General features: G+C 30.5%; 11 protein-coding genes across 11 annotated transcripts; 7 read left to right on the top strand and 4 right to left on the bottom strand. All coding sequences in view use genetic code 12, as the record gives it.

Annotated features, from left to right (window-relative positions):
* Window positions 1–730: 730 nt before the first annotated feature.
* Window positions 731–3,143, top strand: DFJ63DRAFT_335592 (uncharacterized protein; the record flags this gene model as incomplete). Its single annotated transcript, XM_064908233.1, has 2 exons — window positions 731–737; window positions 781–3,143. 2 exons carry the CDS (start codon window positions 731–733, stop codon window positions 3,141–3,143), a joined length of 2,370 nt encoding a protein of 789 aa, XP_064761609.1.
* Window positions 3,144–4,694: 1,551 nt separating this feature from the next.
* DFJ63DRAFT_151448 (uncharacterized protein) lies at window positions 4,695–5,445 on the top strand. The gene has a single exon (XM_064903547.1). It carries the CDS (start codon window positions 4,768–4,770, stop codon window positions 5,194–5,196), a length of 429 nt encoding a protein of 142 aa, XP_064761608.1. The 5' UTR covers window positions 4,695–4,767; the 3' UTR covers window positions 5,197–5,445.
* Window positions 5,446–7,071, top strand: DFJ63DRAFT_151449 (deoxyhypusine synthase). The gene has a single exon (XM_064903548.1). The coding sequence runs from the start codon at window positions 5,695–5,697 to the stop codon at window positions 6,829–6,831; it is 1,137 nt and encodes a 378-aa protein (XP_064761607.1). The 5' UTR covers window positions 5,446–5,694; the 3' UTR covers window positions 6,832–7,071.
* A 239-nt stretch (window positions 7,072–7,310) lies between these two features.
* LAP41 (metalloaminopeptidase) lies at window positions 7,311–8,912 on the top strand (the record flags this gene model as incomplete). The annotated part of the gene is made up of 1 exon (XM_064905077.1): window positions 7,311–8,912. One exon carries the CDS (start codon window positions 7,311–7,313, stop codon window positions 8,910–8,912), a length of 1,602 nt encoding a protein of 533 aa, XP_064761606.1.
* Window positions 8,913–9,233: 321 nt separating this feature from the next.
* On the top strand, window positions 9,234–12,200 carry DFJ63DRAFT_151499 (uncharacterized protein). Its single transcript, XM_064903549.1, has 2 exons — window positions 9,234–9,585; window positions 9,711–12,200. The coding sequence occupies exons 1-2, from the start codon at window positions 9,555–9,557 to the stop codon at window positions 12,047–12,049; spliced, it is 2,370 nt and encodes a 789-aa protein (XP_064761605.1). The 5' UTR covers window positions 9,234–9,554; the 3' UTR covers window positions 12,050–12,200.
* Window position 12,201: 1 nt separating this feature from the next.
* Window positions 12,202–14,274, bottom strand: GPA2 (guanine nucleotide-binding protein subunit alpha). The gene has a single exon (XM_064903550.1). The coding sequence runs from the start codon at window positions 13,890–13,892 to the stop codon at window positions 12,453–12,455; it is 1,440 nt and encodes a 479-aa protein (XP_064761604.1). The 5' UTR covers window positions 13,893–14,274; the 3' UTR covers window positions 12,202–12,452.
* On the bottom strand, window positions 14,244–15,083 carry DFJ63DRAFT_313394 (uncharacterized protein; the record flags this gene model as incomplete). Its single annotated transcript, XM_064906165.1, has 1 exon — window positions 14,244–15,083. One exon carries the CDS (start codon window positions 15,081–15,083, stop codon window positions 14,244–14,246), a length of 840 nt encoding a protein of 279 aa, XP_064761603.1.
* A 147-nt stretch (window positions 15,084–15,230) lies between these two features.
* On the bottom strand, window positions 15,231–17,081 carry DFJ63DRAFT_313393 (cyclin-dependent serine/threonine protein kinase; the record flags this gene model as incomplete). Its single annotated transcript, XM_064906164.1, has 1 exon — window positions 15,231–17,081. One exon carries the CDS (start codon window positions 17,079–17,081, stop codon window positions 15,231–15,233), a length of 1,851 nt encoding a protein of 616 aa, XP_064761602.1.
* Window positions 17,082–18,337: 1,256 nt separating this feature from the next.
* On the top strand, window positions 18,338–19,359 carry DFJ63DRAFT_341911 (uncharacterized protein). Its single transcript, XM_064908733.1, has 3 exons — window positions 18,338–18,456; window positions 18,519–18,707; window positions 18,894–19,359. The coding sequence occupies exons 2-3, from the start codon at window positions 18,669–18,671 to the stop codon at window positions 19,107–19,109; spliced, it is 255 nt and encodes an 84-aa protein (XP_064761601.1). The 5' UTR covers window positions 18,338–18,456; window positions 18,519–18,668; the 3' UTR covers window positions 19,110–19,359.
* On the bottom strand, window positions 19,360–22,044 carry GFA1 (glutamine--fructose-6-phosphate transaminase (isomerizing)). The gene has a single exon (XM_064907020.1). It carries the CDS (start codon window positions 21,601–21,603, stop codon window positions 19,516–19,518), a length of 2,088 nt encoding a protein of 695 aa, XP_064761600.1. The 5' UTR covers window positions 21,604–22,044; the 3' UTR covers window positions 19,360–19,515.
* Window positions 22,045–23,413: 1,369 nt separating this feature from the next.
* DFJ63DRAFT_335582 (uncharacterized protein) lies at window positions 23,414–24,604 on the top strand (the record flags this gene model as incomplete). Its single annotated transcript, XM_064908232.1, has 1 exon — window positions 23,414–24,604. One exon carries the CDS (start codon window positions 23,414–23,416, stop codon window positions 24,602–24,604), a length of 1,191 nt encoding a protein of 396 aa, XP_064761599.1.
* Between the last annotated feature and the right edge of the window lie 522 nt (window positions 24,605–25,126).

The following is a 25,126-nucleotide window of genomic DNA, read 5'->3' as shown; positions in this document are numbered from 1 at the left end:
AAATATCTTATCTCTAAATATAAATTTGCAGTTTAAAATAGGTTAAAGGTCATACATCTCGAACTTTACCCGTTTTACCTATATAAAATTATAAATTCTATTGATATATTTACACATTGGAAAATAGCTATTACGCCGTTTCATTCTATTGCAACATGTTCCTCAAATCTTTCTAAAACCTATTGCAATTATCCCTCATTGTAAAGAGAAAGGCCGTTTGGGATCATTTCTATTTTTAATTTATAATCGATTTGAGTCTAGATTAGAAACATTTCGAATGATCAAACTTTAAAGTTAAACATGATTAACGTTACCTTTAACACGTCCTTGATATACTTTCGTTTTGATTATTTTCGTTTGTTTTGATTACATCATGATTTCAATCAAATCTCTTTTATTCTTGAAGTCATATTTTTATAAAGAGCTATACCGCGACTTAGTTCGAAAACCAAGCATTGAATCAGTTCATATTTCATCACGTAGAATTAGCAATTATGACTTGTAATTATTACTACTTTTTAATTACAAGCCGCAAAATACGTCAAAAGACTTTAAGATTATACTTATGTCGCGACACTATCATCAAAATTTTGCGACAAAATGTTGTCGTAAATTATTTCTAAGTCAATGAAAAAAAAATAAGAGACTTTTGATTTTACAACCTATTATCTTAATATTCATTATTAGTATCACCAGTAATGATATCGTTGGGTATGTTAAAGTCTGAAAAATGTGCAGTAATCTCCAGTAAACTGTTTTACTAACATAGTTCTATTTTAGATCCTTTGAATATCGAGGACATCGACAAGAAACATACGATACTGGAAGATCACGAAGATGATATTATCGATGATCAATATATAGATATTACCAATGATTTATTCAATTCATTATCACTTATAACTGATCATCAGGTGGTCAAATCAGATTATTTCAATTTGTTAGAGGGAACAAGAGCCATTGAAGTTCTTAATCCCCGGTTAGATACTGCGTTAATAAAGTTACAGCCAAGTGATCTTTCATTCAATACCAATGACAAACAACTGATTGATAATGTTATTTCGATTCAAAATAAACTATTCCAATTGTTAATGAGTTGGCTTAATAATAGTTCATTGCCTGTTACGGTATTGAGTTGTCGTTACATTCAAACCTTATTAGAAAATTATACATTTACCAGAAATCAAGGATCAAAAAATTTATTAGATCAATGTTCATTTAAAAATCTTCGATTCTTCGAAACCAAAGAAATGCAAGATAAAAATCAAAGCCTTGATGATGATGTCGAATATCAATTAGTTCACAAAGTATTGAAAATATTTTCCATTGCCATAACTAAATTCATTGGAATATGTATCACAATCGGTGTAAATGTTTTATATGAAGAAGAAGATATCAATACGAGAAACATGAATCTTGATTTTTTAACTGAAGTAGACGAGGAGATAGTCATAGAACAAATTGATCAATGTCTGGAATGGATTTTAACCTTAAATCTTCAAGATAAGTCTGATATTTTAATCTCTCAATTAAATTTATCAAAATACTTATTAAAGATCGTAACTATATTAAATCATAAAGTCAATTTAACAGAACCAACTGAAGATAACTTACACTTAGTGGAATTCCTTTTAAAAGCAAAACAGATTATAAATGTTTTGAAAGTGCAAGACAATACGCATCAACCTCCTTCTGGATCATTTTCTACCTTTATTCAATTGGATTTAGATAATAAGAATATACCTAGTGAAATTTATGAAATCTCATGGGAAGATAGTTGGAATAGTCTTTCTAGATTATTCAATAATATATTGAGTTATTTCAAGTCATCAAATGCATTAACCAACCATCAACAATTACAAAACTTTTTGAAATATGATATTAGTTATAATATTGAGAATTTCAACGTCATGGCAAGAGGAGTGTTTCAATTATATATCATTCGAGATGATAAATCAATGTTTGGATCCCCAAATGTGAATTTGCTGACGTATGTTATTGAAGAAATTGAGTCGATTGTGGGTGGTAACATCATGATTTTAAAACTGTTACAACAACCTGATATTAATAAGTCAATTCTCGAAAGAATTGAACCACTTTTACAAGACCTTGAAAATTCTGGATATCACAATTTAACCATCTACGCTCAAAATCCTTGCCGTCAACAACAATTAACATCTAAAGCGCTCTTATTATGGGATACATTACAAGTTTCATGGGAAGCCTTTGAATTTGAAGTTTATTCTACGTTTAAAATCGGAGAAGAAATATCAGAGGGAGTGCCAACTTTGCCTATAAGTACATTTATTTACTATACTAAGTTGAATTTAATGATTGATTTAGCTATGAATGGAATTGCGCTTGATATCTATCAAGATTTTGAAATTTATGTGATTTATTGGTTTTCGACTTATTTATTAAATTTATTAATTGAATTAGTCAATACAAGATTAACTAGTAATATCAATCAAAAGATCACTTATATTGAAAAGGGATTTCCCAAAAAGATTAAAAAATTAAAGGCTGGTCCAAAGAAGGAACAATTAAAACTTCAGAATCAAATTAATAATCAAGAAGTTTTACCTAAACTTATTAAGATTCAAAGATTTAATCATGAGTATCTCTTGAATGGTTGGTCGGCTTTAAAGGAATTATTAGAAAGTGTTTCATGCTATTTAATTGTATTGTCGTCATTCAGATTGATTCCAGTTTTCAAAGATGAATTAATTTTTAAATTAAGATTAAAACCATGGTCAAGCATTGGTGTACCAAACTTACCAAGCTTTGCTGAATACAAGAATTCTTTAAAGTTTGATAATTCCAATTTCGATAATACCAAACAAATATTAACTCAAGTGAAACTAAAATTGAACAATACTCTAGGTCTTTATAAACAATTGATTCATGAAATTGAAAATAACGAATCCTTTAATGAATTTTGGGTCAATAATGAACAGATTTTATTATGGTACCATCAGTTATCATCCACAGTCAAAAGCTATTCACAGGAATTAGATCAATTCGTTGCTATTTTGAATGATAATAAATCGAATTTAAATTCATTATCAACCCTGTATAAAGTCCAAATTTCAACCGGACATCATAGACATTTCCCCACCATAAAAGTTATTAAAAGGAAATAGCATCATTTCTGTATATAGATAAAGATACAAATAAACCTGCATCGCAAATTCATATTTGATCTAGAATCTTCTTTAAGTCATTTGATTGTTGTAATATCTCTTTATTATTAACTTGTGTAACATCATGAATATCTTGATAGATCTTATCGGTTGAAACTTTAACAGCCTGTAACACGGATCTTAATTTTTGGAGATTACTAATCTGCAATTGATAGTCTTCTTCAAGCGACTGAGAATTATCAACAGCCAGCATTATGAACTACTCAGGCGGGCCCTAGTCTATCTTCTATTTGATTGTTTCAAAGTAAGCATCTAAACTATTATTTTTAATTTTCAATTTCTGTTTTTTTTTTTTTCACACTTTACACGCGTTTGTGTTTGTGATTGTTTCAAAAACTAGTTTGAAACATCGTGAATCTTAAAGCATCGCTATTCTTACTAGATTGATCAATGTAAGCAATAACCGATGGATAACCGTTCGGATACTTACATCCACTTGTTGAAAAAGAAATTCGTAAAATGAAATAGAGAAATCTCGTAACTTGTTGGAGAAATTCAAAAAAAGAAATAGTGGCCTTTAGTCAAAGTTCAACTGTGTGACTTAAGAGAAGGTGGAAGAATTCACCCTACTGCCGATTTCGAAATAGGAACCGATACTTAATTGAAACTAATCTGAGCATTTACATTGTCATGACTTGAAAAGGAAATTTTTGGTGATATTCTGGAACACCATTATTTACAGCAATCCTTTTGATTAACCTTTACAATTTGCCTTTCAGAACAAAGTAAAGATACAATTTTATCAATTGGAACTTGAAAAACACAACTATATAAACTACAGAAGAATCCTGCAATGGTTCTAACTTTTTGTAAATCTCTTCTTCTCTCCTCATCAAACAAATATATTCACAATGGCTGCTCAACAACAAACTACTAAAACTCAATCTGCTAACAAAGATAACAAAAACTACAGTACCGGTTGGGGTGCCACTCCAAACAGATATACCATTGTCTAAATCACAGACTTAGACAACTGCTGGTTGGTAATTGATGCTTAATTGGATATTCAAACTTTAGGATGGCTGCTAATACTCTAATAGATTAAGAATCAAACTATTTATGAACACATGCTGGTGATAGTTTGGTACCCATTTTTTTGTTAATGTTTTGTTATACTTCTTTTGCTGATTTTTTGTATTTCTATTTATCAAGGTGATCCTTTAATTGAGTCATATGTTTCAATATATTTGATTTTGGTCAACTTTCTCTATTTTTTAATTTGTATTCTATTTCTCTTTCTCTTTCTCCATATATATATATATAAAACTAAAAAAAAAAACTTTTTTTTGAATAAATGTCTTCATTATTTCATTGTTTTATTTGTAGTATACTTTTTAATTCTTATTTTAGCCAGTATTAGAATCAACTTGAAATAGATAATCCTTTATTGATTCTATGTCTATTTGGTAGCGAGAATTTCTTTTCTCATAATTTTTGTCACGTGCACATTAATTCTTAATTTTATTCGCCCAATCACACATTTGGAGAAAAAAAATCAAAAACAAAAATGTTGTATCAATAGTATATAGAATACCTTGGTTAAGCAAGCAATATATAATCAAAGATGTCTACTTCAATTGTTCGTACCATCAAGAACATATACAAATCAGGTATAAGAAGAGGTTTATGGCAAATCCAAACTCACAATGATACCAAGAGTGGATGGTTAGTTGGTGAAGATGATTATGGTAATAAATATTATGAAACTGATAATGCAGAAGAAATCCATATGAGAACAAGATGGGTTGAATATAATGATAGATGGACTCAAATTGATATATCCAAAGTTGAGCCAGCTTGGCATTATTGGTTAGGGTATGGTAATAATACCCCACCAAACAAATTAACTGGTGATGCAATTGCAGTTAGAGCTTATCCATTACCAGAAAAGCATAAACCAAATTTAACCAATACTACTGGTGCTTATGTTCCTTATAATACTGCTAAGCCAAAATTCACATCTTGGGAACCAACTGTGTCGGATAGAAGTTAATTAAAACATTCATTAATCATTCAGCTTCAATCATATACACATATATATTCTACATCAATTCAACGCCATATCCACTCCCTTTTCCTTTCTTATTGCATTGAGATTCAAGTTTTACAGTTTCAATATCATATATTATCATAAGCTCCTGGTCAGCCATATATTTTGATGTTTGATTCTTCATAATTTGAATTTCTACTTTTATATACAATTATACTTATATTACAAAAATAAACGTTATAATCAGTTAATCCTTATCCCGTCTAAAAATGGGATTGTATGATATCGTAATTGATAAGCATTCACTTAGAAGTAGTTCTAAATCTATCTATCACATTTCTACAACAGCATCATTTCCTAATTAGTAAATTCAATACGATGCGCAAAAGAAAAAAAAATCATAAACTGATTTGAAAATTTTTTTACAACCGATTCAGATCTTATTATATCTTCTACTTATTAAAGAGGTTAGAATATCATAGACTAAGAGAAGTTGTCATTATGAGTTCATCTGGAAAATTACCAAATTTAGCATCTGATGCTGTGTTAAAGCAATCCATACCGGTCCCTGAAGATTTTGAAGAAGTTAAAGGTATAGATTATTCTAAAGATAATGCTTATAATATGAATGCAGTTGACTTAATCAAATCTATGAAGACTATGGGGTTCCAAGCTTCAAGTTTAAGTAAGGCTTGTGAAATCATTGATGATATGAGAAGTTGGAGAGGTGAACATAAGGATTCCTTACCTGAACATGAAAGAACTGGAGAATTTGATGATGAAGGAGTTCAAAAGACTACAATCTTTATGGGTTTCACTTCTAATTTGATATCTTCTGGGTTAAGAGATACTTTAAGATACTTAGTTCAACATAAAAAAGTGAGTGCCATTGTAGCTAGTGCAGGTGGTATTGAAGAAGATTTAATTAAATGTTTAGCACCAACTTATATGGGAGAATTTAGTTTACCAGGTAAAGGATTAAGAGATCAAGGTATGAATAGAATTGGGAATTTATTAGTTCCAAATGATAATTATTGTAAATTCGAAGAATGGATAGTTCCGGTATTAGATACAATCTTACAAGAACAAGAAGATGCTATGAAAAAATTAGGATCAGAAGGATTAAATGCTGATTCAGAAGCTATTTGGACTCCATCAAGATTAATTGATAGATTAGGTAAAGAAATCAATGATGAAACTTCAGTTTTATATTGGGCTCATAAGAATAAAATCCCAATTTTCAGTCCTGCTCTTACTGATGGTTCGATTGGTGATATGTTATTTTTCCATACTTTTAAAGCTTCTCCACAACAATTCAGATTAGATATTGTTGCTGATATCAGAAAGATCAACTCCATGTCCATGGCTGCTTCTAGAGCTGGGATGCTTATACTAGGTGGTGGTTTGATTAAACATCATATTTGTAATGCTTGTTTAATGAGAAATGGAGCTGATTATGCGGTATATATTAATACTGGTCAAGAATTCGATGGATCTGATGCAGGTGCTAGACCTGATGAAGCTGTTAGTTGGGGTAAGATTAAAAGTGAAGCTAAATCAGTTAAAGTATATGCTGATGTTAGTATGGTTTTACCATTGATTGTTGCAGCTACTTTTGCAGCTGAAAGACCTAATTGATTTCCTTTCCCCCCTCTGTACATAGTTATTTTTTAACTCAGTCCATTTTTTTTGTAGATATAATAGATAACGGTATGAATAATAATGAAGTTTAATGCAAGATGATTTACATATATCACATATATACGCTAAAATAGTATTATAGTATATTTGAATGTGCCCCAATGAAGTGGAATTACATCCATTTTAGGGTGCTTGTCGAAATCCCAATTAGGAAAGATTAAATGGTCGTTTACCCTCACTGTCTCACTTTTTAGGGTGCCACATCCGAAATTGGCACAACGTCACCGATAACGCCCTCACTAAACAAAAATAGAAACTAAATGAGAGCCCCCGCCATACTTTATCATTTGAGAAGAAGCCATACCTGGATAATTTCAATCTTTTTATATAAATAACTATAAGTTTCCTTTTGCTGACAAAATATACTAATTGACTTAATATAACTTATTTCATCAAAGGACACTTCTAACTATACAATGTCTAATTTAAAGTCTGCTGATTTAGAAAAATTCCTCGAGAATTTAACTCAAGCCATTGGGAAATTTGAACAATTGGGGAAAGCCATTGACTCCAATGTAACTGGTGCTGCCTCATCTGATAATGAAGAAGTTGAAACTCCAGCCTCAACTAGAAGAAATAGTGGCAATGCAAGTTCAATTGAGAAATATTCTGATTCATTCTATGAAAAATATGCTGATGAATATATTTCATTCACTATTAACAATCCAACCATTTATCATGTCGTCAATTATTTCATTGAAAAATTAGAAGCTAAGGGTTTCACTTTTATAAATGAAAAGGATTCATGGGAAGATTTAACTCCTGGTAAATATGTCACCATTAGAAATGGTTCTTCATTAATTGCTTTTGTGGTTGGTAAAGATTGGGATGCTTCTAAAGGGGTTGGAGTTATTGGTTCTCATATTGATTCTCTTACCGTTATTTTAAAACCAAATTCTACTAAAACTAAAGTTGATGGTTATGAATTATTAGGAGTTGCTCCATATGGTGGGACTTTAGAAAGTGTATGGTGGGATAGAGATTTAGGTGTTGGTGGTAGATTATTAGTTAAAGATTCAAAGACTGGGAAAGTTGTACCAAAATTAGTTGATTCATCCCCAAATCCAATTGCTCATATTCCAACTTTAGCTCCTCATTTCGGTGCTCCAGCTATTGGACCATTTAATAAAGAAACGCAAGCTGTTCCTGTTGTTGGATTTTCTACTGAAGAACCAGCCGAAGCAACTGAAGAAGAAAAAGCATCTCCATTGTACGGTAAACATTCGATTAGTTTAATCAGATATATTTCAAAGATTGCTGGAGTTAAAGCTTCTGATATTGTTCAATGGGATTTACAATTATATGATGTTCATCATGCTACTAAAGGTGGTTTGAATAATGAATTTATTTTTGCTCCAAGAGTTGATGATAGAGTTTGTTCATTTGCTGCTATCTATGGATTATTAGAAGCTGATACTGATTCATTATTAGAATCGGATGGATTTTCTATTGTTGGATTATTTGATAATGAAGAAATTGGATCAGCTACAAGACAAGGTATTAAAGGGGGATTAATTGAACTGACAGTTAGTAGAATTTTAGCTTCCAATTATTTTAATCCAAGTAATTCAGATATTCAAGAACAAATCAGATTAACTTATGCTAATACTATTATTTTATCTGCTGATGTGAATCATTTATTTAATCCAAATTTCAGTCTGGTTTATTTAGAACATCATAAACCATTACCAAATAAAGGTATTTCAATTGCGTTGGATCCAAATGGTCACATGGCAACAGATTCTACTGGGTTAGCATTGGTTGAAGAATTAGCTAAAATCAATAATGATGAATTACAATATTTCCAAATTAGAAATGATTCAAGATCAGGTGGAACCATTGGTCCATCAATCTCATTACAAACTGGTGCCAGAACTATTGATTTAGGTATCCCTCAATTATCTATGCATTCCATCAGAGCAACTGTTGGTACTAAAGATATTGGATTAGGTATCAAATTCTTTACTGGATTCTTTGCTAATTGGAGAAAGACTTATGATAGTTATACTGATTTATAAATAATAACTTGAAAAAAAAAAAAAAAAGAAATATCATAATATAAAATATATAAACTTTTTGTCTCAAACCTCTATCTCTCCATCTCCACTCTTGGCATTATTTTAAGCTTTTATAAATGTTTGAAGCACTTTTCATGGTTATTATATCGCACACGTGACACGGGATCACCTGATAGATTTTTGCCCTATGTAAGAAATTAACTCAAAAAAGTATCGTCACTCGTCAAGAAAATTGTCAAACATAACAGAGAACAAAAAAAAAAAAATAAGCAGCATAAGAAATAGACAACAAAAAATAAATTTGGTATAAATATTTATAAAGTTAAAATTCAATCTCATATCAATTGACTAGAACAGAATCATATAAATACTAGTGATTATTATGGGTATGTACATGACGATAAGGATTATATGGATCCCTATGTTGGATTCATCGATGGCTTGTGATTGTGGTAGTGGGTGTAAGTGCTGATCAGAATCGAATGCATTGAACCACCTTTTAAAATGATCAAGACAGAGACGTTTTATTTAATATTTGAATTATTTATTTTTTTTTGACAGGGGGTCCAATTACTACAATTACAAGGCTGATAATGATAGAGGATTGATACTAACATAGTCTGTTTAGTCCCACCTAAGAAGATGACCTTGCAGGAGTTCTTCAACGATGAATGTATGTATTTATTTGCACCACTTGATGGTTGTATTTTTATAGCGAGACAAGCCATTTGGTCGCGTATTTACTTTTATATCTCCACATTTCATGATAGTTGATACTAACTTTACCCCCTTTTTTAGCGTATGGAGGCTCCTGGGCAGATGATGATATTGATATGGCTTCCATATCAGTACCAATTGAAAGAGTAACCCATTATAATTCATCCTATTCTCATGATGGATTTTCATCCCATCATAGCGGCGGTGCAGGAGGAGGTGGTGGTGGTTCAATGGCAGGTGATAATGGACCTCCTTATATTGTTAAGTTATTGAACTTACCTGTGACGGCCAATGATGCATTTGTTACTGATTTATTTCAAAGTAGATTCACAACATTTAAAAAATCAAAAATAGTGGTTGATCCTTCTTCAAATATATTGGAAACTCATGTCATAAAAAGAGTAGCCTTTGTTGAATTAAACTCATTTCAAGATTTAGGAAAAGTGGTTAAATGGCATGATTTATTCTATAAAGGTACAAGAAGAGTGATTGTAGAAATGGCCGATTTTAATGATTTTCAATATTGTATTCAATTTAATAAAGAGCATGATCAAGAAATTCAACAAATTCAAGATGATTTCATAGCAAGTAAACAACAACAACATCAACCTCGTCATATGGCTTTACTTGATAATATTCAAATCGATACTCCAAGTTCAAGATATCATCCTCCCACCAGAAATAACTTTCAAAGAGGTCCAGGTGGGTTTGGTACTGGTCAAGGTCCTCGAGGTATTTCCCCTCAACAACATCATTTTGATCAACCTCCTTTACATCATGAAAATTCACAACATCATGAAGAACATAAGCATAAATCAAACCCATTTGGTGATGCCAAACCAGTAGATACATTAACTCGTCAACAAGAAATAGAAAAGAAATTAATCAATTTGAATAAAACAACTGTTCAAACTTTAGGTCCTGAAGGTGAACTTCCTCCAGATGTTGAACAAACCATTAAAGAATTTCATGAAAAGGCATCTCCAACTTTAAGAAGATCTTCCATTAATTCAGGCTCAAGAAGATCATCAACTGATAATGGTAGAAAATCATCTGTTTCAATATTGAAACGTCCTACCATATCTGATCATAACACTTCATCAGGTGCAATTGCACATCCAACACCTTCAACAATCACACCAGCTCATGCTGCCACTACTATTCCATTACCAACAAATTCACCCTATTCCATAAATGGATCAGGAAAGAGTATGGCTGAAATGCTTAGTGAACAATCTCATGATAATTCAGGATCAGGAGGAAGAAACACTCCAACTAAAGGTCATACTCCAAAGCCAATAGTTTCCAAACCTGTGATATTGAAAAAGAAAATAAACACCACTAGTTCACCCCAACCAAAGAAATTAGATTTAACCATAAAAGAAAGTGAAGTTATTAAATTGGAAGACGAGAAAAAAGAACAGAAACATAATGAAGAGGTTGAAGTTTCAAAGAAAACCCCCGTGGAAGTGGACCAAAAAAAGAAAGACATCGAAAAAGCTACTGAATCCATTTCTAAGGTTGAAATAACTCAATCCAAACCCATCACAACCAAACCATCCACCGATTTTGATGATGAAGAAAGACCAGACTTCAGAAAGCATTTGAGTGAATTAGTTCAAAAGGCAACTCCAGTGCCACCAAAAGAAAAGAGATTCAATAATCAATATTCGTCATACAAGGGTAATCATAATAATTCATTCAATACTAGCTATAATAAACGTCCCTATCACACTAGCAATAACATCAATAACAATAACAACGGAAATAACAACAATATCAGTAACAATAATCACAGTAATAATCAGCAGGTCAATGTCACTGAATCTGAAAATACGGTGTCAAGTAATGGTGATACTCCAACTCCAGCGACAGATAATCAACCACCAACTACAGATGAAAATAGGAGATACCGTTCTCAACGACAACCATATTATCCTGGTGACAGATACAGAAATCATTCTCCTACCAAAAATAAGAGTAAGGTTTTTAATAAGCCAGCTGTTGAAAAAGTCTCCAATGAAAATACAGAACCATCTAAATCTGATATACCTGTATCAGTATCAGAAACCAAACCAAAACCACAAAAAGTTGAAAAGGTCGTAGAAAGTAAACCACGAGAAGAGTCCAAACCACCAACACTAGAAGTTATCAGTTCAAAATCAGCTGCTGAAGATGAAAAATCGAAAGATAAAGCAGATGAAATAGACTCATCAGCATCACAAGATACATCTAGTTCAAACACTAGAGGTAGAGGTCGTGGAAGGGGTGGATTCAGAGGTAGAGGTAGAGGATCTTCTAGAGGTACATTTGAAGGAAGGGGTAATTCCAGGGGTGGAAGAGGTAGAGGTAATGCAGCTGCTAATTTCAATCTTCGTTATGTTAGAGCTAAGCCAGGCGAAGAAGCTAAGACTGAATAAAAGATTCAGCATGTATTTGTTTGGTTATTCCACACTCACACTATTTATTTCTTGCTTCGTATAGATTTATATGATAGTATAATGTATAATTAATTATTTTTTACTTACAGCCTTAGTATATTTGTATCTACAATAACATGCATCATTTGTTTTGAATAAATAAATAGTTTTTTTATTATTTTTGTTTTTGAAAGAAACACACAAATACCATACACTATAGTTAAAAATAAAAGTTTTTGTTAAAATAAATAAAAATAAAAAAAATTGTCACTAAATCAGTTTTCGTTTCGTAAATAATGAGAACAAGAGATATGAATATGCAATCGAAATAAAGTCGTAATATAAGTTGATATGAAAATGCAAATGGGAGAAATGTAATATGTGAAGATTTGACCTCTTTCGTTCAAGCAGATGGTAAAATTCCAATATCCGATAATGAATTGTTTAAAATTGCTTCTCTGACATTTGCCATAACGACAACAATATTGGAAGTATCTGTAGCTTGGGTGACATGAGGATAAATGTTTAAACCTGATCTATTGACTTGATTGAATCTCCATAAGATGTATTTGGCAGCTTTATTAACATTATCACCACCAGTATAATCAGGGAAATGATCTTTTAATGGAGAATAAGGTAATTTTTTCTCAAATACATCGATTTTATTTAAAAATAAAACAACTGAAGTTCTGGTAAACCATCTTGAATTAACCACTGAATCAAATAAAGCCAATGACTCTTCTAATCTATTTTGAGTACTTTCTTCTAATAAAGTTTGATCATATTCAGATAAAGCCACACAAAAGATAATTAAAGTAACATTATCAAAACAATGGATCCATTTTTTACGTTCTGATCTTTGTCCACCAACATCATACATATGAATATTTAATCCTCTTCCCATTTGAAATCTGAAATCAAAAATACCTGAAGTTTTCTTTCTTGTTCTTAAAATATCATTAACGGATGGTAAATAATCAGGATTGGTGATTCGATCTATATCACTTAATAAATAATCTGTTGAATCAATTAAATAGAAATTACCTTGCTGAAACTTTATAAAGTATTGCACTTCTGGGGTATTATAGATTTGTTTTATTTTTTTGGCAATGTCTGGATTAAACACTTGTTCGGAATCAATGGAAAAGTCATAATCTAAGACTTCGTTCAAATCATCATATTCAAGAACATGCTTTTTGAGACCTTTACCTTCGTACTTTTCAACACTATCAACTTCATTTTGTTCGACTTCTTGATCATTGATTAAATTACTATCGTTGGATTTATTAATTAACTCAGGTTGTAAATCAATAATAGCATTGATGACATTTTTGATACAATCCAAGATATTTTTATACACAAATGGTTTATACTCTTGTAATTCTGACTTTGAATAACCATTTTGATGTAATATCTTCATTTGTTTCACAACAGTTGACTTTCCACTTTCTCCTGAACCTAATAATAGGATTTTTATTTCGTTAGAATCCGATTGTGATTGTTCAGCTGCAACAGATACTGGATTTGAAGAAAGTTGTTGTTGAATGGAGGTTACTCCATTAGACCCACCTGCAGCAGCCAGTGCTAGTGGAGAAGATGCAGATGTGGTGGCAGATCCATTTCCTATCTGAGCAGTTCCATTAGTTGTGCTTGTGTTATTGGATTGTTGCTTATCCAGAACATTAGACGAATCACTGGATGGATTATGCTGAATATTATTGGACAGACCTGATTGTTGCTGTTGTTGCAATGCACTTCTCTGATTGTTACGTCTTGCTTGGGTATTAGAAGGTTTGGTAGCAGTATTTATATCATTGCTATCCTTTGACGTACAAGAACCCATGATCACTCACACCTGAAATTTCTCTATGCTTAGCTAAACTCCTTTCTCAATATAAAAATTTCCTCTCCTATGATTTTGAAAACTATTGTGTTCACTTCAATTGTGAACAACTATGAAGATGAAAATAGAATGAATATATCAAAATTTATATATTTATAAAAAAGTTGTTGAAGATAAACGATTGCTCTATATAAAAACAAAAAAACCGTCTGATTATAATTCCATAAATTTCTGCCTGTTCTGGATCTTTTTTCTTTTGTTAGACATTCTTGACTGACCGGCCTGTATATAATTCGGCAAACCAAAAATGTGAAAATGATTGCAAATAAATTTATCCTATGTAAATATCATTTAATTTAATGATAATTGGAATATGAGATATATAAGGATAAAGGTAAATATTAAAGTCAGAAACAAAGTGTTTTGATTGTTGTTGAACTTGTCATCTGACGAAGAGGTGGATGTATAGTTGAATGTTATCTCATCAATATCCCTTTTGGCAATCACCATCAGAGGTTGTGGTAAACCAACTACTTTGATCAATTCCAAGGTTGTAAGATGAGTCTCTATGGCTCCAGCAACTATGAATGAAGAAGTATACCTTGTCAAGACTTTAGGGTCAGTAGCAACAGTAGTCTTCAATGCCAGCATTAAACCACAATCATATGACATTGCCTTGGGTAAATTCTTATTATAATATTCATCAAAATTAATATTTTTAAATCTTGGATCAAGTAATCTTTTTCGAAGGCTCTCTTTCTTCAATGAATCTTCACTCTGTTCAGCTTCTCCATTTGCTTGATAAATGTTTGAATTTTCTTCATTATCACTGGCCTCTTTACATGTGGATTCAATTAATAACTGGAAAAACCAAAAATTATTATCTTTTAAACCAGCGTCTTGGCAATTTTCATATACATCATTCAAAAGGGAGCATTGTAGAAGTTTCTCATCATTATTAAATAGTTCAACATGTTGATAAGTCTCATTATTCTTCTCTGTGTTCACTATACATTGACTGAATTCTAAATTGAAGGCTTTTTGAATGGAATTGATATATTTATTATCTGTAGTTGATACTACTATATTTGATAAGACTTCTGGTACGGGAACAAATTGAGATAAACCATCAATATTTACTTCAAATCCCCACGTTAATGATAAAAATAATGATAAACCTAATAATAACATTGTTAATGACGACTATTTTGATTGGCGGTTAAGAAGAACTATTATGCCGCAAAAAATTCTTTTACAAAATTAGAAAATCAAATTTTTAAAGCCAAAAAAAATTAAATACTTACATTATTATACTTACATGCTATATAAGAGATCACTCTAATCAATCTCAATAACTTCCTTGACGGCATATACTGTCTCGTCATCATCAACTTCCATTTCTGATTTGGTACCATCATCTATTTCAGACTTCCCTGTATCAATGTCAGATTTAGGTATATCATTAGGATCTTCCTTGTTGAATTCAGATTCAGTTTTAGTTTTCTTCAAGGTTTCTGAAACACTGTCAACATCAGTTTTCATTGAATTATCACCAACAGTACTTTCTGTTCTTGCAAGCTGTTGTTGTTTAGCTTTGGCTTCATCTTGTAATCTCTTTCTTTCCTTTCTTCTTCTCTTTTTAGTTTCAAATTCATGCCATTCACCTTTGATATCTTTCAAGAAAGTTAATGGTTCTGGTTGAGGGTCTTCAATGAAATAACTATGGGCTAAAGCTTCCTCACCAGATAATCTAGCTATTGGATCTAACGCCAATAATTTAGATGCTAAATCAAAACCAAGAGGACTCATGATTGATTTATAAAGGGAATTAAATTTGGATGACACATTAACTTTTGGTTTCAACATCTCAAACCATGGTAAATTATGAATATTAGGCCAATCTTCTTTTGTTGGAGTACCCATTACATTAAAAATCTTACATAATTGACTAACTTCATCATAACCTTGAAAAGCAGCATTTCTGGAATATAATTCTATTAATAAACAACCAACACCCCAAATATCAATTTCGGTACCATAATCAGTAGCTCCTAATAATAATTCTGGGGGTCTATACCAAATTGTTATAACTCTATTAGTATAATCAGGACTTTCACCATCATTTAAAATCTTCATGCTTCTTGCCAATCCAAAATCAGCTATTTTAAGGTATCCAGTTGAATCTAATAAAATATTAGATCCTTTTATATCACGATGAATGATTCTCTTTTTATGTAAATAATTTAAACCTTCCATTAATTGTTTAAATATAAATTTTCGATGACATTCTTTTAAATTAAGATCAGGATGAGTTAATAAACCAGTTAAATCATGATCTAAATAATCAAACACCATATAAATTTGATTATTTTCAACCATCATTTCTAATAATCCAACAATATTAGGATGATCACAGGATTGTAATAATTTAATTTCTCTAATGGAAGTTATAGGAAATCCTTCTCTTTCTGTTTCTAATCTTAATTTCTTTAAAGCCACATAATCATTAGTTATATTGTTTTTAGCTTTATATACTTTTCCATAAGTACCTTCTCCAACTTGTTGAACTTTGTCAAATATTTTAGATGATCTAGTAACTTTGATAGAATAAATTTGTGATGGCGATAATTTTGGTAATTCGATTGATTGAGATGATGATGATGGTATATATCTATTTGAACCACTTGAAGTAGGTCTTTGGAATTCTCTTGGTCCTTTGGGTGGTGCAAACCCTTTTGGACCTTCTGGCCTTCTACCCACAAACGATGAAGAATAATCTCTTTGTTGTTTCTTAAAACTACTTGGTCCAGAAGGTATCATGGGTCTTTTCGATCCAATATCTCTATCTGTACTTGGAGCTGAATTATCTCGTTCTCTATATTTTGATGGACCTGATGGTCTTATGGGTGATTGAGTTGATAATGGTTTAACAGTAGTTGATGGTGATGATGATGATGATGATGATGCTGCTGCTTCTTCGAGTGATGGTGAAGGTGTAGGTTTATAGACATCTGTTCTATAACTATCGCGTTCATTTTTGTTGTTGTTGTTGTTGTTGTTATTATATCGCCTTGGACCACTTGGTTTGTATGTATCCTTTGAATATGATGATGATGATGAACCATATGATGAACTATAATTTCTTTGAGACCTTGGCCCTGAAGGTGGTGGTCTATATTTATCAGACATTATTTAAAAATGACAGTCAAAAATTAAAAAATCAATCAAACAAACAAAAGAAAGAAAGAATCAATAATCAAAATAAGTACGATAAACCAATTATTTTTGATAATACTGATTCAATATGAATGATATACTTTGATAAATCTATTATCAAGTAACTATTCAACTGTATTGAATGATCTATTATATGAATTATTAGTCGTACGTACCAAAAATATTCATATAGTTATAATTTTTCCCTTTGAGAAATACTTCTAACAAAATATAATATGTTACCCGGAACATATGTATTTTGTTAATTACTTTTACCCAGCAACAAAGTAACCAGTTTTAATCATATTTAAGAATCTTTGATAATAAATAGGAATGGAATCGAATTGATACTGTTCTTCCAAGTTGATAAATCTGATTCGACGTATATCAAAACGAAGGCTTACAAAAGGAGGGAGTGACAAGAGAAATAAATAGAGAGGCAAACAATGATGATAGATGATGATTATCACACGCCTTTAGTTGACTCCACTATTGGTGAAGTAAAGCAAAGAGATTCAGATTATCAACTTTAGAAGATCAGGAAATGACGTATGTTTCAATCATACGTTTGATATGATAGTATGGAATATACTTTGATGTTGTTGATGTAGTAAACCACAAACGTAATGATGGTATTTTGGGAATGATTATACCATTTAAATCATTTAACAACGGTAGTAACAATAATAATGACATATAGTTGATTGATGGTAGGGATTGTTGGGAAATGTCATATTTTATCTCTGTTTAAAACCAACCAGCATTAACAACACTAAATCATAATACTCTATACACAAAAATTAAACTTAAATAATCAGACAAACGAAAAACACACCTATAAGCAAAACAAGAACAGTAAAGTACTTGTTCAACCTTATACAGCATCTATGGTAATACATTCAAGTACAGGGGGTACTACTTCATTAATTATCGCAAATGTGGATACCAATCATTCCAACCATAACAAAAACCAAAAACATGATCAACACATGTTTTGGTATTTTAATTATCTTCTATAGATAGATATAACTAATGAGATATCAGTCATGCATCTAATCAAATTTGACTTAACTAATTGATGAATACATCTACATATTATCAGTATCGATTGGAACCATCTTGGTTCATCATCGTTATTTTTTTTTTGAGGTTTGGATGGCGTTATAATATCCGGGTAAATCTTTCCATAATAAAAAATTGAGATTTCCTGTATATTACCCTATCGCTCTAAAAAGTAAATAAATAAATAAATAGAAATCAAAATAACCAAAATTAGAATGATTCATTTTTAAATACTATCTACATTATACATACAATTATCAAAACTATTAACTTATAAACAAATATGGTAAGTATATCATCTATACCATCGACAGATACACCATTCAAGACATTGACTAACCTATTTATGTGATTTCTTTTTATCTTGTTTCTAGGCCTATTTTTGATGTATATAAGGGGTGGGAGGGAGAAAAAAAAAAAGCTGGGGTGAAGGCAAACCTTAATTATTTTAGTTTAAGATATGTTTGTCCTCTATGGAAGATTGTGTAAGGTACATTGATGAGTGGAATGTATGTCGATGAGGATGGTGATGCTTATGTGTTTATTCCCCCTCTTCAATTCAAAATCAATTAAGAATTTGACCTTACCATTGGAGTTTCAGCCTTGCCCTTCCTTTCCAAACCATTTTGTTTTTTGCCCCCAGACGATACTTCAATAAAAAAAAGTAGGACTCCAGATCCACAGGATAAAAAACTTAAAACCACATATACATTTCTCATATAGATTGGAAAAGCAGTTCATTACGGTGTAGACTTGGTGTTGGTTTCCGCCTTTTTAGCCGGTCTCAAAAGAAGTACAGGCTTAACGGTTGATTTTGATGCCTTTGATAATAATTCAAATTTAAAATATTATTCCGGTAAATATTTAGATGTGGGTGAAAAAGTATTTGATTTTAGTGCTGCTTTCTTAAGTAGTTCTGATTATTTCAAACGTAAGTAAGTAAATCAAGTCAAATTAAACTCAAGTCAAGTCAAATATTGTTGGTTTTATGTCTTGCTTGCTTGATTGAAAGTTGGTAAGGGAGCCCGTTAATTTTTTTTCTTTATTGGTTGTTATACATGTTGTGCTGCTCCCCAAAAACCTCAATAAAAGGGGTTATATATTCTTTACATTTATTCTTGATTATTTATTGTGTATATATTGTTTAATCAAACCTTTTGAATGTATAAATTATGTTAATTATTATTATGTTTATATGTATGTATATATTTTTATATTTGATGTGTATTTATAAAACCCTTTGATAATATGTAAAGAAAGAAAAAAAAAAATTTGAATTATATATAAAATAAAACTAAAATGGGGGAAGATAGAGAAGATGTAAAATAAAAATAAAAAAAAAGAATCAAGTAACAGTAACTGATTTAGCTAAATTTCTTGGGAAATCAACATTAATACCTCTATCAACAGCTAACCAATAACTTATTAATTGAACTGGAATAACATTTAATAATCCTTGTAAACAATCAACTGTTTCTGGAACTTCTAAAGTGGTCATAAGTTTATCTTTTGAAATTTCAATTCCTTCATTACAAACTAAAATTGGTTTACCTTTTCTAGCTGTAACTTGTTCAATAGCTGACATAACATTTGGAAATAATGAATCTCTTGTAGCAAATGCAATAATTGGTAATTGTTCATCAACTAATGCTAAAACTCCATGTTTTAATTCACCAGCTAAAACACCTTCAGCATGAGTATAAGTAATTTCTTTAATTTTTAATGCTCCTTCTAATGCAGTAGCAAATTGAAAACCTCTACCTAATAATAATAAAGATTTTTTATCTTTTAATTGATTTTTACATAATTGTTTAATTTTATCTTCTAATTTTAAAACTTGACCAATTTGTTGAGGAATTTTTTGTAATCCATCAATAATTTCTTTATGTCTTTCAACTTTTGATATAGTATCATTTGATAATGATAATGCAACCATTACTAAAGCAATATATTGTGATGTATAAGCTTTTGTAGAAGCAACCCCAATTTCAGGTCCAGCATTAATATGAACTCCACAATGAGTTTGTCTTGAAATTGATGAACCAACAGTATTAACTACTCCAATAGTTAATGGACCTCTTTCTAAACAATATTGTAAAGCTAAAATTGAATCAGCAGTTTCACCAGATTGAGATACAAAAATAATAGTATCATCTCTAAATACTGGAGATTTTCTATCAAGAAAATCTGATGCTAATTCAACTGAAACTGGTATATCAGTTAATTCTTCAAAAATTGATCTTGTAGCTAAACATGAATGATATGATGTACCACAAGCAATCATTATAATTCTTCTACATCTTCTAATAGTTGGTAACCAAGATTTTAAACCTCCTAAAGTAATTTTATGATTTTCAAAATCAACTCTACCTCTCATAGTATTAAAAGTTGATTCAGTTTGTTCAAAAATTTCTTTTTGCATAAAATGTTGATAAGGACCTTTCATAATTTGATTTAATTCCATTTCTAAAGTTTCAATAGTTCTAGTAGTTGATTCATCATTTTTCTTTTTAGTAGCTCTATGAATATGTAATTCACCATCAAAAATATGAGCAATATCATCATCTTGTAAATATAAAACTTTTTTAGTATGTTTAATAATTGATGCAGCATCTGATGCAAAAAAAAATTCAATTGGCATTGGAATTGAATCTTCTGAAAAGAAAGCTCTTGATTGAGAAGTTCTTAAATTTGATTCTGATTGTTGACTAACAGGTGGTAATAAGAAATTTTCATTAGAAATAGTTGAAGAAGTTGTATCAGTTTCAGGATATTCAACATCAACAAAATCAACTTTTAATTTTCTTTCAGTTTTAACTCCAACTAATAATGGAGAACCTTTTCTTGCACCACAAGCTTCACCTGGGAAATGAGAAGATTTAACTAATAAACCATAAGAACCATCTAATTCTGATAAAACTAATTTAGTTAATTGATTTAAATCAGGATGTAAACCTTCATCTAAATTTGAATCATAAATATGTTTAAATAATTTTGCAATAACTTCAGTATCAGTATCAGATTCAAATGTAAAACCTTTTTTTAATAAAAAAGTTCTTAAAACTCCATAATTTGAAATAATACCATTATGAACTATAACAAATTCACCCATTGGATCAGATCTATGAGGATGAGAATTAATAACAGTTGCAGGACCATGAGTTGCCCATCTTGTATGAGCAATACCAACATGATTATCAAATACGGTTGATCTTGGAACTTTTTCATCATTAACTTTTCTTTTTAAATTTTCAACTTTACCAGGAGTTTTAACGATAATAGCAGCATCATTTTTATGATCACCATCAACAGCGATACCAGCGGAATCATAACCTCTATATTCTAATTTTTCAAGACCATCGATAAGAGTATCAATGATTTCACCTCTTGTTTTGTCAACTAAGAAGTTGATGTAACCGAAAATACCACACATGATTCTATATGAGTATGATTAATATGATGGGGGATAGGGATGGGGATGGGGAATGAGAATGGATAGGTTCTAATGAGCGTCTAATAAAATAATGAATACTTTAGTAAAACAAACGAAAGGAATGGAATGGAATGATTCAAAGTCTTTGACTTTTGACTTGGATAGATGGATGGGATAGGTGTGATTATTTGATATATTGACAATCAATTAACCAATCTAATGAAAGAAAACAGGTAAAAGATGAATTTAACAAATAGCTTTTGACCAGAAATAGAAAAATATTTATGAGATCCAGTTTAGGAAAAATATTTTTAATTTTGATTTGTTTGTTTGGTTTAGTGAGTCTTTTTTTTTGTGTTAAAAGACGTGTTTAAAAATTGTTTTAAAAATAGAACACACACTGTAAATAGTAAGTAGTAAGTAGTAAGTAGTAAGTAGTAACAATGATTACTCTTGATAGATATGAAAAACAAATAAGCAACGAACTAGCAAGCTTAACTATATATATATATATATATATATAATGGTAAGTTTATTTACCTTAAAATATGGAAAACACTAACAATATTTATATTTAGCATCTTTAATTAATTTGATGTCCATAGCCTATTCTTAAAACGGTAAATACATAAATAAATAAATAAATAAACTATTAAAGATGACCACCACCCACCCACCCATTACCATCTGCCATCTGCTTATTAAAATTTTGATTTTGTGGTTTCATTTCATTTTAATTTCACTTCCCTTCACTTTAATTTAGTGTTACGTTTATATGGTGGTAAATTTTTAATGATGGCCCAGAATCAAAATTTAAGGAACAAAAGAAGGCAATGCCAAGTTGACTTAACGGTATGGTACCCGTACCTGTTCTACTGTGTTTTTTTTTTTTGTTTTTGTTTCTATTATTGCTTTTGATTCGACATCTACTTTCTAATTAGTCACATCATGTACCATATACCAACCAACCAACCAACCAACCAATCAATCAATCTATACTAGAACACTCTGTTCAAAAAGGGACTCTGTCAGGGTTGATCATGTAAGTAATTTATTTTTTTTTATTCTCAAAGGCGCGCGCCCTCAATCAAATTAATTACACTTCCTAATTAGGCAAAATGTAAATAAAAATATTGCATCTACAGATCATTTGTGGTATATATATATATTGTAATTGCAAAATAACAAACAAATGGAACTTGCATCAACAACAACAATAACAAGAAGGGATTCCAATTCCATTCCTCCAATGTGTCAATCGTGGGTGAGTGGGACTTGCTTGTATGTCTAGTTATTCAATCGATTGTACATTATCGTAAATGTAATCTTACCCATTGAATTTGTACAGGTAGCTAAATCAAAATTAACTGCATCATATTATTATCCTTTCGACTCATAACTCTTTCATCCAATTAGTCATAGTATGGTCTAATCCTTCTCTTATCTCATATCTTCATCTCATTCATCAATTCTAGATCAATCTAATTATTTTATTTCGGATGCCGTATATCGATGATAAGTTTATATATAACTTTTTAACTTGATCGTACATCGAATAATTCCTTTAAAAGTAATTATATAATTATAAATTAATCATTTAATAGTATTTAGTGGGGATATATTACAAATTAATATTGATTTCAAAATATAGTCACGTGATGAAATTAACGTGATCACATCTTCAAAATATTTCAAAACTTTACCCGTGGAGTAACCACACAGATAATGATCAGATATTAAAATCATGAATCAACCTATCATTGAATAAGTGGTATCGCTCCTTCTCCATCTCCATAATCCATTCACAAACATGTCACTGCCAAGTCGATTAACTACATCATTACTAAGACTGCTGGTATCAGGCTTAAGAAATCATATTCATCATCATTCATCCCATATTTTATCACCCTCATTCATCATACCGACAAGATTTAATTCAAATTTATCAACTACTAATAACAAATTAAAACCAATCACAGCTAAACCAAACATAAAGAAAAAGAATACCATTCAAAAAAACTTAAGAAGAACAGATCCAACTTTCTTAAATGAATCAACTAATTATATCTTATCTTTATTAAATGATAATAATCCAAATGATAATCCTTCAGCAAATTTAGAAAAATATTTATCAATAGTTACATCAGTCACTCTTGGTGAATCGATTGATTTAGATAAATTATTTTCGGCATTCATTGGTTATGATAATGTCCTGGTCATTATACCTGATGAAGTTATTAATATCAAAATTAATAATAAAGATTTAATGATACTTTCAAATGGGACAGTAGTAGGATGGAATTTAACTGAATCAGAAATCTTACAATTCCATCGTAATGATAAATATTTCCATCATTATATTAAAGATACTTATCCTGAGTTTGAATCTGAAGAAATGGATTGGATAGAATTAGATTCAATCCCCCCTCAATTCCCCTTAAATAATGGAAATTCATATTTACAAGGTGAAATCATGGTAGTTCAAGGTCAAACTCCTTCGAAACGGATTCTTGATAAAGCAGCTTTCGCCATTGGATTATCTCGATCCACAAGATTATCCATCTTAGAAAATCAATTTGAAAATCATTTATTAATCACCAAGAAAAATGCTGAATTCTTATCAAAGGGGAATAAAATTATAATGACTGAATCTGATTTTTTAAAACTTACCGGGGAATTGTTTTTAATAAGAGGGAAATTAAATTTATATAGTGAATTAATTGAAACTCCCGATTTATATTGGAGTGAACCAAGTTTAGAAAAAATTTATAATTCAGTATCGAAAATCCTTGATATCCAATCTAGAATCTCCATTTTGAATCGAAAGTTGGATTATGCTACGGAGGAACAACGTGCTTTCTTAGGAGTATTGAATGAAAAGAAAAGTACTAGGTTAGAATGGATTATTATTATTTTAATCATGGTTGAAGTTGGATTTGAATCTTTTCATTTTTATGAAAAGTATTCTACATCGAACGATCATTTGAAACAACCACAATAATGAATTAACTAGTTAGTTAAAACAATGTCTTGTATATATACATGATTCAAAACCGTACATACATACTTTGATACATCAATTTAATTGTAACAATCATAGTTTCTGTCAAAAAACTTTTCTTTTTCTTTCTTGATCCGTCCTTTTGGAACATTGCCGTAAATTTTCTTGACCCGAGGAAATCAAAGACAAAGAAACAAATCTATTATATCAGGATCTACAAGTTTCACATAGCCCAATCAGGCAACCTATCGACATACATACTTAATCAACATAAACGAATGTCATACATACATGCCACCATGCTGCGAAAAATATTTTTAGTTAGTTAAAAATATTTTTTAGTAAATTGAGATGTAGGTCATTTCTAAACATCACCGAAAAAATCTTCTGGTGTAGAAAATTTTACAACAAAATTGCCTATTTGGGACTACAAAGGAACTATCTCAAGCACATCGACTTAGTCTAATTAGAGAAAAAAAAGAACCCCCATCACTCTATTAGATATTTTTTATGCATCATCCA

Source organism: Scheffersomyces coipomensis (genome assembly GCF_036884675.1).
Source record: "Scheffersomyces coipomensis strain NRRL Y-17651 chromosome Unknown DFJ63scaffold_4, whole genome shotgun sequence".
NCBI classification, from domain to species: domain Eukaryota; kingdom Fungi; phylum Ascomycota; class Pichiomycetes; order Serinales; family Debaryomycetaceae; genus Scheffersomyces; species Scheffersomyces coipomensis.
Note: the sequence above shows the minus strand (reverse complement) of the source record. Positions and strands in the feature narration are given on the sequence as shown.